General features: G+C 45.4%; 1 protein-coding gene and 1 pseudogene across 4 annotated transcripts in view; one reads left to right on the top strand and one right to left on the bottom strand.

The window, feature by feature from the left end:
- The window catches only part of BCL2L13 (BCL2 like 13), an 80910-nt gene that overhangs the window by 51706 nt on the left and 9813 nt on the right, over positions 1-19391 (bottom strand). For all 4 annotated transcript variants that reach the window (XM_021719407.1, XM_021719406.1, XM_021719405.1 and 1 more), the window contains exon 2: positions 7308-7476. In XM_021719407.1, the coding sequence (XP_021575082.1) occupies positions 7308-7428 (121 nt within the window). In that variant the 5' untranslated portion in view covers positions 7429-7476. The remainder of the gene's footprint in view (positions 1-7307; positions 7477-19391) is intronic.
- The window catches only part of LOC110596832, a 3388-nt pseudogene continuing 1094 nt past the window's right edge, over positions 17098-19391 (top strand).

The raw sequence follows: 19391 nt of genomic DNA, 5'->3' as shown, positions 1-19391 counted from the left end.
CTAATAGGAGGGGTATGGGTCATGAGGGCGGGTTCCCCATTAATAGCTTGGTGCCACCCTTCAGGTAATAACTGAGTCCTCACTCTATCAGTTTCTGGGAGAGCTGGTTATTAAAGAGTCTGGCTTCACCCACCCCTCTCCTTTTTGGCTTTTCTCTTGCCATGTGATCTCTGCACATACCAGATCCCCTTCCTCTTCAGCCATGACCAGAAGCAGCTTGAGCCCCTCACCAGAAGCTAATGCTGGCACCATGCTTCTCGAACAGTCTGCAGACCATGACCCAAATAAGTCTCTTCTGTTTATAAATTACACAGCCTCAAGCATTCCTTTTAGCAACACAAATAGACTAAGACATGGACAATGCCCTCATGATCCCGTCCCACTTCTCAATACTGCCCTACTGAGGGTTAAGTTACAACATGAGCTCTGGGGGGACATTCAAACAATAGTACCATGCAAAAGAATTAATCTGGGTCCCTACTTCAAACCATACACAAAAATTAACACAAAACCAACCAAAGGCCTAAATTTAAGAGCCAAAACTATAAAACTCGTAAATAAAAGACATAGGTAGGTGAAAATGTACATGACCGTGGATTAGGCAATGGTTTCTTAGATGAAACACCCATCAAAGCATGAGAAACCAGAGAAAACAGATACACTGGACTTCATCAAAATGAAAAACTTTTGTGTATCAAAGGACACTACCAAGAAAATAAAATGACAAACCACAAAACGAAAGAAAATATCTGGAAATAATTAATCCATTAAAGATCTGATAGCCGGGTCAGGCACAGTGGCTCAAGTCTTTAATCTCAGCACTTTGGGAGGCTGTGGGAAGAGGACTGCTTGAGCCCGGGAGCTTGAGAACAGCCTGAGCAACTTGGTGAGACCTTCTCTCAACAATAAATCACAAAAAACTAGCTGGATGTGGTGGTGTGTGTCCATAGTTTCAGCTACTTGGAGGCTGAGGAGGAAGGATCACCTAAACCCATCAGGTTGAGGCTGTGGTGGCCGGTGGCCATGAGTGTGCCACTGCACTCCAGCCTGGGTGAGGAGAGTGAGACTCCAACTAAAAACAAACAAACAAAACAGAAAACAAACACTGGCATGGAGAAATTGCTGATGGGAATGTAAAACAGTGCAATCACTGTGGAAAACAGTAAAAAATTAAACACGCAATTTCCTATTATCTACATGCAGATATATACCAAATAGAATTCAAACAGTTATTTGTATACCCATGTTCAGAGATTATTTACGATAATAAAAAGGTAGAAATGCCAGGCGTGGTGGCTCATGCCTGTAACCCCAGCCTGAGCCCAGGAGTTCAAGAACAGTGTGGGCAACTTGGCAAGACCTCATCTCATTGTGAATCAAAAAAATTAGCCAGCGTGGTAATGTACACCTGTGGTTCCAACTACTTGGAAGGCTGAGGCAGAGAGATCACCTCAGCCCAGCATGTCCAGGCTATGGTGGCCATTATCATGCAACTGCACTCCAGTCTGGGCAACAAAGTAAGATTGCAACTCAAAAAAAAAAAAAGCATAGAGGGCAGGGTGCAGTGGCTCACACCTCTAAGGCCAGCACTTTGGGAGGCCAAGGTGAGAGCACTGCCTGAGCCTACGGGTTCGAGACCAGCCTGAGCAATGTGGCACGTGCCTGTAGTTCCGGCTATTTGGAAGGCTGAGGCAGAAGGAAGGATCGCCTGAGCCCATCAAGTCAAGGCTGTGATGGCTGTGAGCGTGCCACTGCACTCCAGCCTGGGCGACACAGTAAGACTCCGACTAAAAAAAAAAAAAAATGTTGGGTTCAGTGGCTCAGCCTGTAATCCAGCACCTTGGGAGGCTGAGGTAAGTGGATTGCCTGAGCCTGCGGGTTCGAGACCCGCCTGGGCAACTTGGCAAGACCTCATCTCTACAACAAATCAAAAATGCAGCCGGGTATGGTAGCGTGCACCTGTAGTTCCAGCTACTTGGAAGGCTGAGGCGGAAGGATTGCCGGAGCCCAGCAGGTCGAGGCTGCGGTGGCCGGGAGCGGCCACTGCACTCCAGTCTGGGTGACAGAGTGAGACTCCAACTCAAAAAAAAGGTTGAAAACAATCCAAATGTTCAACAACAGATGAATGGATACAGACATGTGATATGTACATATAAATGAGATATTATATGTATATATATCTCATTTATATTAGGAAATTCTGATACATTCCATGACATGGATAAACCATGGATAAACATGGAAAATAAGCCAGATACAGTGGCTCATGCCTGTAATCCCAGCACTTTGGGAGAAGGAGTTGAGAGGACTGCCTGAGCCCAGGGGTTTGAGATCACCCCAGGCAATTTGGCAAGATCTTATCTCTACAATAAATCAAAAAGTTAGCTGGGCATGGTGGCACATGCCTGTAAATCCCAGCACTTTGAGAGGCAGAGGTGAGAGAATTGCCTAAACTCGGGGGTTCAAGACTAGTCTGGGCAACTAGGCGAGACCTTGTCTCTACAATAAATAAAAAAATTAGCCAGGTGTGGTGGCACACACCTGTAGTTTCAGTTACTTGGAAGGTGGAGGTGGAAGGATCACCTGAGCTCAACAGAATCAAAAGATCGCCAATGCATTCCAGCCTGGGCAATAGAATGAGACACCTACTTTAAAAATAAATAAATAAGGCCTTGTACGGTGGCTCACATCTGTAATCTCAGCACTTTGGGAGGCTGAGGTGACAGGATTGCCTTATCCCAAGGGTTTGAGACCAGCCTGGGCTACTTGGTGAGACCTCATCTCTACAATGAACCAAAAAAAAAAAGTTAGGTTTGGTGGCGCATGCCTGTAGTCCCAGCTACTTGGAAGGATGAGGTGGGAGGATTGCCTGAGCCCATCAAGTCAAGGCTGTGAGGTGGCCATGAGCATGCCACTGCACTCCAGCCTGGGCGACAGAGTGAGATTCTGACTCAAAAAAACAAAACAAAACAAAAAAACCTGGGAAATATTATACTAAGTGCAATAAGCCAGTCACAGAAGGATAACTATTACATGAGGTGCCTAGAATATCTGATATGAGGTACCTAGAATATTCAAATTCATAAAGACAGAAAGTTGAAGAGTGGTTACCAAGAGCTGGCTAAAGACGGAACTGAGGAGTTTTTGTTGAATGGTTGAAGGAATAACGAACCAGTATCATAGCTACTACCAGCAATTCCCCTGCTGGGTGCCTATTAAAAAAAATTAAGGAAATCAACATGCTGAAAAATATTTGCACTCCTACATTTATCTCAGCACGATTCACAGCAGTCAAGACGAGGAATCCGCCTCAGTGTCTAGCAACAGATGAATGGATAGAAAAAAGTGCATATACACATAATGGGACCCTATCTGCCATAAGAAAGAATGGGCTCCCATCGTTCTCAGCTACATGGATGATCCTACAAGGCTGGCCCTGGAGGCCATTCTGATAAGAGAAACAATGTCACCCGACTGTCACAACTTACCAGGCATCAACTTGCTCTCTCCTCCTGACCTAAAAAAGAAATGTCTATTCCTAAATGCACGGGGTTTGTTTTGTTTTTTTGTTTTGAGTTGGAGTCTGATTCTGTCGCCCAGACTGGAGTGCAGTAGCACACTCCCGGTCACCGCAGCCTCCACCTGCTGGGCTCCGGCCATCCTTCCGCCTCAGCCTTCCGAGTAGCCAGAATTACAGGCACGTGCTACAACGCCCAGCTGATTTTTGGATTTTCTGTAGAGATGAGGTCTCACCAAGTTCCCCAGGCGGGTCTCGAACCCACAGGCTCAGGCAATCCACTCACCTCGGCCTCCCAAAGTGCTGGGATTACTGGCTGAGCCACCGAGCCCGGCCCTAAATGCACATTAATTACCACAGCATCATGGTGCTTCACGTTAACAAATCCTAAGTTGACCATAACAAAAGTTATTATTTGGCAGGAAGAAGGACTTCTGTTAATCAGAATAGTTAATCCTGAATAGTGTTGATTATATTCAGCACAAACTAGCACAGTCTAGAAGACCTAACTAGTTCTGGAAAAGGGCAGAAGAGTTAACTACTTAAGGAAAATTCTGTACCCCGTACATGACTCACCAAAAAAAAAAACAATGAAAGAGATGTAATGTGACAGAAAATCTGAATCATGAATAGAGCCACTTCTAACATTTAATGCTTCCTGAACTTGAAACTGAACTCCACCCACAACACATTAACGAGTACCACAGAAGATTAGATGTATAATAGTATAGCAGTGAGTTCTAGATCACATTTTAGATAACAAGGAGACTAAAACAACAAAGACAGCAATAAAAAAGTAAGTCTTTCCCTCTAAGAAGCTAGCCTACAAATGTTTGTTTTTATATAAAATATTTTGTACTTGAGCTTACACAAAAAAACAACATTAAAGCCAGCCAGGTGCAGGGGCTCACATCTATAATCCTAGCACTTTCAGAGGCTGAGGTGGGAGGACTGTTTGAGCACAGGAGTTCGAGACCAGCCTAGACAACATAGCAAGACCTTGTCTCTACCAAAAAAAAAAAATTTGAAACAATTAGCCTGGCATGGAGACGTATACCTGTAGTCCCAGCTACTCAGGAGGCTGAGGTGGAAGAATCAACTGAGCCCAGGAGGTCAAGGCTACAGTGAGTCTTGATCATGTCACTGCACTCCAGCCTGGGCAACAGAGTGAGACTCTGACTCAAAAAAAAAAAAAAAGAAAAGAAAAAAAAGGCAACAGCCACATTTTAAAAGTAAAACAAAAACATCAAAGCAGGTAAACTCCTCAAATGCACAATACTTGGTGGAAAAAAACTCCACGCTCAGAAGATATTATCAAGATGGCTGAACAGAGGTGCCAAAGCTTGTCTCCTACACAAACAAGGACCAAAGCAACAAACAGATAATGAAACTTCACGAAGAGTGTCTAAGGGAAAACAGTGGAATTCAGCAAGGAAGTCACAAAAACCTGTCACACATGAAAACCCAAAATGACAGCATAGAGAGGGAAGCGAAGCACAAGGCTAGGGTTGGCCAGGAGCCAGGAGGGAGTCCCCACGGCAGGGAAAAGGCAAGCAGAAGATCCCCAGCAGTCACGATAACCACTGCAGATGCCTGCAATCCCAGCTGCCAAAGAGCCCTGCAGTCCTCGCAGGCCCTGAGGTATCACCTCACCAGTGAGGATGGCTATCACCAGAAAGAGAAAAAGTCACAAATGTTAGCGAGAATGCCAAGAAAGGGGAAACTTTATATATTGTTAGTGGGAATGTAAAGTAATACAGCCATTAAGGAAAACAGTATGGAAGTTTCTCAAAAAGCTAAAAACATAACTACTACAAGATCCAGAAAAATCCCCCAATGGGTATACATTCAAAGGAAAGAAAATCAGTATGTCAAAGAAATGTTTCCACTCCCACGTTTACTGCTGCACTGTTCACCATAGCCAAAGTATGGAACCAACCTAAGCGTGCATCAACAGATGAATGGACAAAGACAACGGGGTGAATATGTGCCATGGAAAAGTATTAATAGTATCTGGCCATCAACAGAATGAAGTCCTGTCAATTGTGGCAACGTGGATGAGCCTATAAGACATTATGTCAAGTGAAATAAGGTAGGCAAACAAAAGATCACAGTTCTCATGCAGAACCTAAAAAAGTTGATCTCAAAGAAACTGAGAGGAGAAAAGTGGTTACAAGGGGTTGGGAAGGGCAGGTTTTGGTCCTTATTGGTGTAGGAGATAAGCACTGAGCTTATCCATTCAGCCATCTTGATGATATCGTCTAAGTAATTTTTTTCACCAAACATTGTGCATCTGAGTTTAACTGCACTGGTATTTTTATTTTGCATTGTTTTTAAAATTTGGTTGTTAGACTGGGAGAGGTTGGTTACCGAATATAAAATTACAGCAAGATAAAAAAATTAGTTCTAGTGTTCAATAGCACTTTAGGGTGACTGTAATTAACAATAATTCATGTATATTTTTAAACAGGCGTAGTGACTCATGCCTATAATTCCAACACTTTGGGAGGCAGAGGCGAGAGAATTACCTGAGCTCAAGGGTTCAAGACTACCTGAGCAATATGGCAAGACCTTGTCTCTACAATAAATCAAAAAATTAGCCAGGTATGGTGGCACATACTGGTGGTTCCAGCTGCTCGGAAGGCTGAGAAACTGGGCTCGGTGGCTCAGCCTGTAATACCACACTTTGGGAGGCTGAGGTGAGTGGATTGCCTGAGCCCGCGGGTTCGAGACTCCCCCAGGCAACTTGGGGAGACCTCTTCTCTACAATAAATCAAAAAACTAGCCGGGCGTGGTACCGCCCGCCTGTAGTTCCAGTTACTTGGAAGGCTGAGGTGGAAGGATCGTCGGAGCCCAGTAGGTTGAAGCTGCGGTGGCCGGGAGCAGCCACTGCACTCCAGCCTGGGTGACAGACTGAGACTCTAACTCAAAAAAAAAAATTTTAGAAGAGAGAATTTTGAATATTCCAAAACAGTATCTAAAGTGACGAAAAAAGCCGGACTCGGTGGCTCAGCCTGTAATCCCGTACCTTGGGAGGCTGAGGTGAGTGAACTGCCTGAGCCCGCGGGTTCGAGACCCGCCTGGGCAACTTGGTGAGACCTCATCTCTACAATAAATCAAAACTTAGCCAGGTGTGGTAGCGCACCTGTAGTTCCAGCTACTTGGAAGGCTGAGGTGGAAGGATCACCGGAGCCCAGCAGGGGGAGGCTGTGGTGGCTGTGAGCATGCCACTGCATTCCAGTCAGGGTGACAGAGTGATTCTCTAACTCAAAAAATAAAGAAAGAAGCCGGGCTCGGTGGCTCAGCCTATAATCCCGTGCCTTTGGGAGGCTGAGGTGAATGGATTGCTTGAGCCCGCGGGTTCAAGACCCGCCTGGGCAGGCAAGACCTCATCTCTACAATAAATCAAAAAATTAGCCGGGCATGGTAGCGTGCGCCTGTAATTCCGGCTACTCGGAAGGCTGAGGCGGAAGGATCACCGGAGCCCAGCAGGTCGAGGCTGCGGTGGCCGGGAGCGGCCACTGCACTCTAGTCTGGGCGATAGAGTGAGACTCCAACTCAAAAAAATAAAAAGAAAAATAAAAAGAAAGAAAGAAACAAAGAAAACAAAAAAGTAGTTGCCTCTGGAAATAGACCTAGAAGTGGGAAGGGACTAGGTAAGGGATTATTCTTATAAATTTATCAGTATTAGTTGCTCTCATAACCACATATAAATTATTAGATGCATATACTTTTAGACATGAAGTCCATAGTACAACTTAATGGAATCCCCGTCAGCCACAGACAATACCTTGGGGTGAGGAAAGCTGCTGCTCTTGCAGCCTCTCCTGAGAGAGGAGTCCCAGGTAGCTGAGGACAACATACTTTGTTTCGTAGTGAAATCCTAGAGGCACGGTAGTGGAGGACGCCATTGAATTGGCTGGCAGAGCTTCCTGAGGTCTACTTGCAAACGTGAAAACCTAAAACATAAAAATACTTTTTCAGTTTAAAATGTATTACGTACCAGTACATTTTCCTATCAACTCCAATTATTCAACTAAAGGCAGAAACAGTTTCTCAGACTTTTTCCAGTAATCTTTAACAAATGCTGCCAGGCATTGTGGCTCAAGTCTGTAATCCCAGCATTTTGGGAGGCCAAGGCGAGAGCATTGCCTGAGCCCAAGGATTCGAGACCAGCCTGGGCAACATGACGAGACCCTGTCTCTACAATAAATTAAAAAAAAAAAAATTAGCTGGGCATAGTAGCACGCACCTGTAGCTCCAGCTAACTGGAAGGCTGAAGTGGAAGGATTGCCTAAGCCCAGCAGGTCGAGGCTGCGGTAGCTGTAAGTGTGCCACTGTACTCCAGCCTGGATGATAGAGTAAGACTCCAACTCAAAAATAAAATAAAATAAAATAAATTAGGCTGGGCACAGTGGCTCAAGCCTTTAATTCCCACATTTTGGGAGGCCAAGGCAAGAGGATTGCCTTAGCTAAGGGGTTTGAGACCAACCTGAGTAACATGGTGAGACCTCATCTCTATAATAAATCAAAAAATGAGCCGAGCATGGTGGTGCATGCTTGTGGTTCCAGCTACCTGGAAGGCTGAGGGGGAAAGGTCATCAGAGCCCAGCAGGTCGAGGCTGCAGTAGCCGTGAGCCTACTACTGCACTCTAGCCTGGGTGACAGAGTGAGACTCTGACTCAAAAAATAAAATAGCACATGCCTGTAATTCCGGCTACTTGGAAGGCTGAGGTGGAAGGATCACCGGAGCCCAGCAGGTCGAGGCTGCGGTGGCCGGGAGCGGCCACTGCACTCCAGTCTGGGCGACAGTGTGAGACTCCAACTCAAAAAAATAAAAAATAAAATAAAATAAAATAAAATAAATTAGGCTGGGCACAGTGGCTCAAGCCTTTAATTCCCACATTTTGGGAGGCCAAGGCAAGAGGATTGCCTTAGCTAAGGGGTTTGAGACCAACCTGAGTAACATGGTGAGACCTCATCTCTATAATAAATCAAAAAATGAGCCGAGCATGGTGGTGCATGCTTGTGGTTCCAGCTACCTGGAAGGCTGAGGGGGAAAGGTCATCAGAGCCCAGCAGGTCGAGGCTGCAGTAGCCGTGAGCCTACTACTGCACTCTAGCCTGGGTGACAGAGTGAGACTCTGACTCAAAAAATAAAATAGCACATGCCTGTAATTCCGGCTACTTGGAAGGCTGAGGTGGAAGGATCACCGGAGCCCAGCAGGTCGAGGCTGCGGTGGCCGGGAGCGGCCACTGCACTCCAGTCTGGGCGACAGTGTGAGACTCCAACTCAAAAAAATAAAAAATAAAATAAAATAAAATAAAATAAATTAGGCTGGGCACAGTGGCTCAAGCCTTTAATTCCCACATTTTGGGAGGCCAAGGCAAGAGGATTGCCTTAGCTAAGGGGTTTGAGACCAACCTGAGTAACATGGTGAGACCTCATCTCTATAATAAATCAAAAAATGAGCCGAGCATGGTGGTGCATGCTTGTGGTTCCAGCTACCTGGAAGGCTGAGGGGGAAAGGTCATCAGAGCCCAGCAGGTCGAGGCTGCAGTAGCCGTGAGCCTACTACTGCACTCTAGCCTGGGTGACAGAGTGAGACTCTGACTCAAAAAATAAAATAGCACATGCCTGTAATTCCGGCTACTTGGAAGGCTGAGGTGGAAGGATCACCGGAGCCCAGCAGGTCGAGGCTGCGGTGGCCGGGAGCGGCCACTGCACTCCAGTCTGGGCGACAGTGTGAGACTCCAACTCAAAAAAATAAAAAATAAAATAAAATAAAATAAAATAAATTAGGCCGGACACGGTGGTTCAAGCCTGTAATCCCAGCACTTTGGGAGGTAGAGGCAAGAGGATTGCCTAAGCTCGGGGGTTCAAGACCAGCCTGAGCAACATGGTGAGTCTTCATCTGTACAATAAATCAAAAAATTAGCCAGGAGTGGTGGCACATGGCTATGGGTCCAGTTACTTGGAAGGCTGAAGCGGAAGGATCACCTGAGCCCAGCAGGTCGAGGCTGCGGTGGCCGTGAGTGTGCCACTGCACTCCAGCCTGGGCCACACAGTGAGACTCTGACTCAAAAAAAAAAAAATGTAACTGCTCTAACTTACAGATAGTAATTTATTGACTCCGATTTCAGATCAAAAGCAAATTTCCTTTTCTTCCTTCCTAGCTACTCTATTTGCACCTATGTGGCAAAAACATAAGCTCCGCCCCCCCACCCCAATATATGTCCTCTAATTTTAGTGAGAAAGCCTCCTAAAACTTTAGCTAGCCCCGTGGCCACACAGCGGCAGACCACAAGTCTGGGTCATGTTTGTAGCTTAATGTCCTGCATGATTTGTAGCTCAACATCCAGCCAGAGGAAGGTGAGTATAAGTAATCTGTGGGTCACTCCTTAAAGACTGCCTTTCCTCCTTTCTGGGGTTTGGAAGGTGAATGTGGCGGTAACCTAGCTCTGACATTCAAACAAGGACCCCACCCTTTGAGATGGCAAAGCAACCAGACAGACGGACCAGCCTGGACCACCTGCCTCTGGACAGTATTAAACCACTTTAATCACAATCTCTTCAGTAGGTGCCCTCCCTTGCATCCTCATCAATACAACTCTCACTTTATCATATGAACCTGGAAGCTGTTTTACCTACCACATACTTTAATAGTCATCTCACAGCAAAATGTCTTCTGCTAGAGTTTTCCAAATAACTTTGTTTTCTTTTTTTTTTTTTTGAGTTGGAGTCTCACTCTGTCGCCCAGACTGGAGTGCAGTGGCCGCTCCCGGCCACCGCAGCCTCGACCTGCTGGGCTCCGGTGATCCTTCCACCTCAGCCTTCCAAGTAGCTGGAATTACAGGCATGCGCTACCACGCCCGGCTGATTTTTTTATTTTTTATTGTAGAGATGAGGTCTCGCTGCCCAGGCGGGTCTCGAACCCACGGGCTCAGGCAATCCACTCACCTCAACCTTCCAAAGGCGCGGGATTACAGGCTGAGCCACCGAGCCCGGCTTGTTTTCTTTTTAAAACATGGAGGTGAGGCACGGTGGCTCACACCTATAATCCCAGCACTTTGGGAGGCCAATGTGAGAGGACTGTCTGAGCTCACAGGTTCCAGACCAGCCTGGGCAACTTGGTGAGACCTCATCTCTACCATAAATCAAAAGAATTAGCCGGGCGTGGATATGACTGTAGTTCCAGCTACTTGAAAGGCTGAGGCGAAAGGATCACCTGAACTCAGCAGGTTGAGGCTCCAGTGGCCGTGAGAGTGCTATTATTACACTCCAACCTGGGCGACACAGTGAGACTCCAACTCAAAAAAGCAGAAACAAAAACAAAAACATGTACTGCTTTAAGATGTCAACAAATATCCAATGAAAGAGAGGTTCAAATAATAAAAGATCTGTGGCAATCAAACTAACAGAAATGTCCTAGAATGATAAACAGTAAAAAAAAAAAAAAAAATACATGCAGAATTTGAAATATACAAAATGTGTGGCTATATAAAGATAACACGAAAATCTTCTTGGAGGCCAGGCTTAGTGGCTCAGCCTGTAATCCCAGCACTTTGGGAGGCCAAGGCGGGTAGATTGCCAGAGCCCATGGGTTCGAGACCAGCCCAGGCAGCTTGGCGAGACCTCGTCTCCACAATAAATAAAAAATTAGCCGGGCACAGTAGCACGCACCTATAGTTCCAGCTACTTGGAAGGTTGAGGCAGAAGGATTGCTGGAGCCCAGCAGGTTGACACTGGGGTTGCCATGAGTGTGCCACTACACTCCAGCCTGGGCGACAGAGTGAGACTCCAACTCAAAAAAAAAACAGTCAAAACTGCCTTCTTAAAAAATGCATTCATGGTTGCTATTAATATTACTGTTCCCGCCGGGCTCGGTGGCTCAGCCTGTAATCCTGTGCCTTTGGGAGGCTGAGGTGAGTGGATTGCTGAGCCCGCGGATTCGAGACCCGCCTGGGCAACTTGGCGAGACCTCATCTCTACAATAAATCAAAAATTAGCCGGGCGTGGTAGTACGCACCTGTAATTCCGGCTACTCGGAAGGCTGAGGCGGAAGGATCGCCGGAGTCCAGCAGGTTGAGGCTGCGGTGGCCGGGAGCGGCCACTGCACTCCAGTCTAGGTGACAGAGTGAGACCCCAACTCAAAAATATATATATATATTACTATTCCTTAGGCAAACAAAAGAAATCTTGGTTCAACATTTAAATATCTGTAAATTGGGCCAGGTGCAGTAGCTCACCCTATAATCTCAGTCCTTTGGGAGGCCAAGGCAGGAGGATAATGTAAGGCCAGGAGTTTGAGGTCAGCCTGGGCAACAGTGAGAATCTATTCCCACAAAAGAATGTAAAAATTAGCTGGACATGGTGATGTACACCTGTAGTCCTAGCTACCTGGGAGGCTGAGAAGGGATGATCCCTTGAGCACAGGAGTTTAATGTTACAGTGATCTATGATAGTGTCACTGCACTTTAGCCTGGGCAACAGAGCAAGACCTCAACTCTTAAAAAAAGTTTTTATTTTTTATTTTTTGAAAGTAGGATTTATTAAGAAGACAAAAAAGCTCCCACAGTGGGAGGGGACAGTGAAAGAGGTTGCCCTAAAAAATGTTTTTAAATCAAAATAAAAAATAAAGTCCATAATTTGGACCCCAGCATGAAAAAAAAAAAAAAATCCATATTGCTTCTATCTTCAGGGGACCATGCTACTAAATTAGATCAAAATATCTAATAAATCAAGTTAATAGGCCTAGGGTTACCTAAAATTTCCCATAAACTTCAGATAACTATTTCACAATTACTAATACATATTCCAAAGAAAGGGAAAAAGTGTTACTGGTTCCATTACAGGAATGAAAGTCCTACCCACTGCATCCTTCCAAGGCATACTACTCCTGAATAACTCCAAATATTTGATCCTACTTTTACACTGCTACCATTTAGTAGGAGGAAGACAGTATTCCAAATTTACATATAAGGGAAACTCACAAATGTAAAACAAGTTTCCTGAGGTCTACCAGTCATCATCCAGCAACAGTACTATAGTAGCCATCTGTCCTTTTATTTTATTTATATTTTTGCCTGCCTGACATATCTAAACCCTAACTTCTATCTGTGAAGCATCCCAGACTATATAACCCTTGGTGGAAAACAGCATTCCCCCAGCACCCAGTACAAAAGCTAAAACGAGCCAGACATTTTCTCTCCCGTTCTATTCCTGGCATCTAGGGTACAAATGTGCAATGCAGGTTCAGCAAAGTCAGAGGCCCCCACCTAGAATCTGGGATTTGGAATCTGGAAAGACATTCAAAGATAATTCATGGAGAAGGTGCCAGTACAAGTTCAGCAGGCGCAGTGGCAAGGATCCAGCAGCAGTGTCCTAACTACAGTCATGCACCGTACAATGACATTTCGGGCAACGACGAACCATGTGTACTACAATAACGGTCCCATAAGATTATAACAGAGGAGAAGTTCCTACCGCCTAGTGACATCACAGCTGTCATAATGTCATTGTGCAACTCACCATGCTGCCAGTCTATACAGTACATAAAACTTGACAGAGATAATAAATGATGTTACAAGTTCATGGATTTACTATTTTTGTTAGAGTATACTCCTGCTTAACAAAAAAAAAAAGTTAGCTATAAAACAGCCTCAGGCTGAATCTTCAGGAGGTATTCTCCATGCCTATTATTGCCCCTAAAAACCGTTCAGTGGTGGTCGGCACAGTGGCTCACACCTATAATCCCAGCACTTTGGGAGGCCGAGGTGAGAGAGAGGACTGCCTGAGCCCACAGGTTCTAGCCCAGCCTGGGCAACTTGGCGAAATCTCATCTCTACAATAAATCAGAAAACTGTTTAGTGGGACAAGATGTGAAGGTGCGAGATGGTGATACTGATGATCCTGACCCTGTGTAGGTCTGGGCTAATGTATGCGTCTGTGTCTCAGTTGGGTTTTTTTTTTGAGTTAGAGTCTCTCTGTTACCCAGGATGGAGTGCAGTGGCACGCTCACGGCCACCACAGCCTCAACCTGTTGGGCTCAGGTGATCCTTCTGTCTCAGCCTTCCAAGTAGCTGGAACCACAGGTGCACATCACCACTCACCAAGTTGCCCAGGCTGGTCTCAAACCCCTGGGCTCAGGCAATCCTCTCGCCTCCATCTCACAAAGTGCTGGAATTACAGGCAACAGTCTTAGTTTTTAACAAAACTTTAAACGTTAAAAAAAGAAGAAGATTTATAAAATAAAGACTAAAAATATTTTGGGCCGGGCATGGTGGCTCAGCCTGTAATCCCAGCAATTTGGGAGGCCGAGGCAAGAGGACTGCCTGAGCCCAGAGGTTCAAGACCAGACTGGGCAACTTGGTGAGACCTTGTCTCTACAATAAGTCAAAAAATAAGCCGGGCGTGGTAGCACGCACCTGTAGTTCCAGCTACTCGGAAGGCTGAGGCAGAAGGATCGCCGGAGCCCAGCAGGTCGAGGCTGCGGTGGCCGGGAGCGGCCACTGCACTCCAGCCTGGGTGACAGAGTGAGACTCCAACTCAAAAAAAAGGGAAAAAAAATATTTTGTACAGTGAAAGAATGTGTTTACATTTTTTTTTTTTCAGAGTTGGAATTTCACTGTTGCCCAGGCTGAAGTGCAGCAGCACGTCCATGGCCACCACGGCCTCGACCTGCCAGGCTCCGGCGATACTTCTGCCTCAGCCTTCCAAGTAGCTGGAACTACAGGCGTGCGCCACCATGCCCAGCAGTTTTTATGTTTTAAGATTTATTACAAAGGCCAGGCGTGGTGGCTCACGTCTATAATCCCAGCACTTTGGGAGGCCTAGGTGAGAGAACTGCCTGAGACCAGGGGTTCGAGTTCAGCCTGGGCAACTTGGCGAGACCTCATCTCTACAATAAATCAAAAAACTAGCCAGGCATGGTGGCGCGCACCTGTAGTTCCAGTTACTTGGAAGGCTGATGCAGAAGGATTGCCTGAGCCCCGCAGGTGGAGGTTGCAGTGATAGGGAATGTGCCACTGTCCTCTAGCCTGGGTGACGGAGTGGAACTCCAACTCAAAAAAAAAAAAGATTTATTACAAGAGTCAAAAAGCTTTTAAAAATTTAATATTTATAAAGTTTAAAATTTACAGCAAGCTAATGTAAATTTATTATTGAAGAAATATGTTTTTATGAACTTAGTGTAGCCTAAGCGTACAGTGTTTAGAAAGTCTACAGTACTGTAGAGTAATGTCCTAGGCCTTCACATTCACTCACCACTTACTCCAAGCAATTTCCAGTCCTGCCAGCTCCATCATGATAAGTACCCTATACAGGGGTACCATTTAAAAAAAAATTTTTAGGGGTACCTTTTTTAAAGACAAATCTTGGCTAGGCATGATGGTTCATACATATAATCCCAGCACTTTGGGAGACCGAGGCAGGAAGGACTGCTTGAGCCCAGGAGTGCGAGACCAGCCTAGGCAACTTAGTGAAACCTCATCTCGACAAAAAATTAGCTGGGTATGGTGGTGTACCTATCAGCTACTCAAGAGGCTGAGGCAGGAGTAACACTTGAACCCATGAGTTTGAGGCTGCAGTAAGCTGTAATTGTTGCCACTGCATTCTACCCTGAGTGATGGAATTAGACTGACTAAAAAAATATATACACACACTACACACACATATATAATATATATATATATATATTTTTTTTTTTTTTTTTTTTTTTTTTTAAAGCCTCACTCCATCGCCCAGGTTGGAGTGCAGTAGCATATTCATGGCACCCCAGCATCGACCTGCTGGGCTCCGGCGATCCTTCCCTCTCAGCCTTCCAAGTAGCTGGAACTACAGACACATTCCACCACCTCTGGCTAATTTTCTGTTTATTAAGAGACAAGGTCTCGCCAAGTTGCCTGGGCTGGTCTCGAACCCACAGGCTCAGGCAATCCACTTATCTCAGCCTCCCAAAGTGCTGGGATTATAGGCTGAGTCACCGAGGCCAGCCCATATGTATTTTACATTGTATTTTTACTGTGCCTTTTCCAGGTCTGGATATGTGTAGATATGCAAACACTTTCCACTGTGTTACAACTGCCTACAGCAGCATGCTATGTAGGCTTGCAGGCCAGAAGCAACAGGCTGTCCCATATAGCTGAGCGATGCTGTAGGCTGTCCCCTCTATGTTTCTGTACGTGTACTCCATGACGTTCACACATGATGAAATCACCAAATTACTCATTCCTCAGAATGTATCCCCGTTAAGTGACAGTAACACATAACTGTGTTCTCCTGTGGCCTGACCCTGTCTTCCTTGGTTCCTGCCTGTCTCCTAAGCCTAATTTTCCAGCTCTTCTATCCACTCTGAGCTACCCAACACTATTTCCATTAGTCACTTTACCACGAAAGTAAGCTAGAATCAGTTTGTGCTCCTTGTAACCAAGACCGAACTAGAATAAGGGCTAAGACTGGAACCTAATTTTCTTAAAATTTCTAAGACAGTTCTCCATTAGTTATAACACTACTTTTATGCAATGACTACCAAAGATAAATTTATAGTTTAGAAGAAAGTCTACATACAGACCTCATAGCATAAGTACAGCTGGAAGTATAATTACATTTTAGAATTTAAAGAGAAGACATTTTCTAATGATTTTTGGTATTCATTTAACACACATTTCTTAAGCTGCAAGACACTCTATAAGCATTAGTCATGAAAACAAAATACGATAATACACCGGCCCTCAGGAGTTTTCAAACAAAAGAAGAAAACAAGAATACATATAACAAAAGTACAGATAAGAAAAAGAGATACGCAATGTTGGCAAAACTTAATATCTGCAACAAAGAGAAATGTCCCAGAATGATAAACAATACAAGCAGAATTGAAAGACACAAAATGACTATATAAAGAGATAAAAAGATGGAAAAATACACAGACAAGTAAGAAAAATAAAGTTCTGTGATACAAGCCAGTATCCATGATGGGAGTAGGGAGAAACTGAAAATAAGCAAGCAAGTCTCTCTGGGGAAGGGAAAAAGGAAGTAGAAGTCAGGAAAGGTTTTAAAAAGTATACTCTGAGGCAGCCTTAGAACACGAGTGGGCGATCACTAACTGAACCAGCTGTGAGATAGGGGGACAAGGATGAATTTCAGACACAAAGACTTGGAAAAGTGTGGAATAATATAAAAATAAGGAATTTGACATGAGTAACCAGAAAATAAAAGGGGGATTATTAGCTCAGCAAGCGTGTGCAACAGTCAATACTTGATGTGTCCTGCATGCTCTGGGATGTTAGCATGAGTTTTATCCTCTGGCTGGGAATTAACGTAACCATGTCCATAAATGGCCTTCTATGAATACCCTAAAACTGTACTCAAACTCTGCACGTATGAACATTTTTTTCTAGAGATGTTCAAACCAGATCATGATGTAAAATAGCTTAAAAACTACTGTAGAACACCATCAGGAAGGCTTACAAGAATACATTTTAGAAAAATTATCCTGGAGGTGGTATGAAAGACAGAATGGAGGAGACTGGAGGCAAGGAGGCAAGCGGAACATTGGAACACAGGAAAAATATAAACAAGAGATGTATGAAGACATGAACTTGAGTAAGAACTCAGAAAATGAAGGGGACAGGAAAATAGTTAAGAATTCAAAGATTTCGGGCTCGGTGGCTCAGCCTGTAATCCCGTGCCTTTGGGAGGCTGAGGTGAGTGGATTGCCTGAGCCCGCAGGTTTGAGACCCGCCTGGGCAGTGAGACCTCATCTCTACAACAAATCCAAAAATCAGCCGGGCGTGGTAGCGCGCGCCTCTAGTTCCGGCTACTCGGAGGGCTGAGGCGGAAGGATCGCCGGAGCCCGGCAGGTCGAGGCTGCAGTGGCCGGGAGCGGCCGCTGCACTCCAGTCTGGGTGACAGAGGGAGACTCCAACTCAAAAAAAAAAAAAAATTAGGACATAGTGGCTCATGTCTATTGTTTCAGTTACAAGAAAGGTCAAGGTGGCAGAAGGATCCCGTGAGCCCAGCAGGTCGAGGCTGCGGTGGCTGTGAGTGTGCCACTGCACTCCAGCCTGAGCGAGAGTGAAACTTCAACGCAAAAAAAAGGAGGGCAGTGAACAAATGTGTCCAACGCAATCACACATCAAGAAAAATGAAAAGAAGAGGTAGATGGACTTGGGCATTAGGAAGCCATCCATGAGCTCCGGCAGCTGTTTCGCTTGACTGGCAGGGTGACGGTCGAAGGCGGGGATTTGAAGAGTGAACTGGAAGTGAAGAAGGGAAAGTAAGTTTTCGGCCGCACATGGTGGCTCATACCTCTAACCCCAGCACTTTGAAAGGCCGAGGAGGGAGAATGAGTTGAGGCCAAGAGTTCACAATCAGCCTGGCAACACAATGAGACCTCATCTCTTTAATTAAAAAAAAAAAAAGCCAGGTGCAGTGACTCACATCTGTAATCCCAGCACTTTGGGAGGTGTAGGCAAGAGGATTGCCTGAGCCCACGGGTTCGAGAACAGTCTGGGCAACTTGGTGAGACCTCATCTCTACAATACATTAAAAAATTAGATGGGCATGGTGGCGTGCACCTGTGGTTCCAGCTACTTGGAAGGCTGAGGCAGAAGAATCACCTGAGCCCAGCATTACAACCTGAATGACAGCGAGACTCTGACACACAAAAAAGGAAATGGTGGTGGAAGGAGGAGGCATGCAGTGGCTCATACCTGTTATCTCAACACTTTGGAAGGGTGAAATGGAAGAATTGCTTGAGCTCAGGAGTTCGAGAACAGCCTAGGCAACATAGCAAGATGTCATCTCTACAAAAAATTTAAAAATTAGCCAGGCGTGGTAGCACGCGCCTGTAGTTCCAGCTACTTGGAAGGCTGAGGAGGAAGGACTTCCTGAGTCCAGCAGGGTGAGGCTGTGGTGACCATGAACGTGCCACCGCACAACAGCCTGGGTGACAGAGTTAGACTCCAACTCAAAAATATATATATATTGATGTTCTTTATCTTGTTGTATTCAGATTTCTTATATTTTTCAAGAATCCATGTCACTGAAGACACTTTTAGTTGTTTCCCAATCCAGATGCCAGAGACAAAGCACAGATAACCAAGTTTCCAAATTTGATTTTCAGGTTAAAGATCTTCAAATCTTCTTATAAAACCTGACTGCCTAATTATAAATGCAATCTTTTTTTTTTTAAAGTCTGAGTATCACTATGTCGCCCAGACTGGAGTGCAGTGGCACGCTCACAGCCACCACAGCCTCATCTGCTGGACTCAGGTGATCCTTCCGCCTCAATCTTCCAAGTAGTTGGAACCACAGGTCGTGTGCACCACCACACCCGGCTTTTGTGTGTGTGTGTGTGTGTGTGTGTGTGTGTGTGTGTGTGTGTGTGTGTGTGTGTGTGTGTGTAGATGAGGTCTTGTTGTGTTGCCCAAGTTGGTCTCAAAGTCCCCAGCTCAAGCAATCCTCCCACCTCAGCCTCCCAAAGTGCTGGGATTAGAGGCATGAACCACCACACCCAGCCTTGTTCTTAATCTCTTAAAAAGAGATTCAGAGACTGTCATTAGGGCTTCTAGGTTTTTTGGTTGTTTTTTTTTTAACCTCAGCTTATAAAAATAATCAAAGCCGGCGCAGTGACTCAAGCCTGTCATCCCAGCATTTTGGGAGGTAGAGGCGAAAGGATCGCCTGAGTCCAGGGGTTTGAGACCAGTCTGGGCAACTAGGCAAGACCTGGTCTCTACAACACATCAAAACATTAGCTGGGCATGGTTGCATACACCTGTGGTTCCAGCTTGGAAGACTGAGGTGGAAGGATTGTCTGAGCCCAGTGGACAGAGGCTGTGATGGCCATGAACATGCCCTTGCACTCCAGCCTGGG

This window comes from Carlito syrichta, unplaced genomic scaffold (assembly GCF_000164805.1).
Source record: "Carlito syrichta isolate Samal-C Ts95f unplaced genomic scaffold, Tarsius_syrichta-2.0.1 Scaffold314629, whole genome shotgun sequence".
NCBI lineage: Eukaryota > Metazoa > Chordata > Mammalia > Primates > Tarsiidae > Carlito > Carlito syrichta.
The sequence above is the reverse complement of the archived record's forward strand: the minus strand, read 5'-3'. Positions and strand labels throughout refer to the sequence as shown.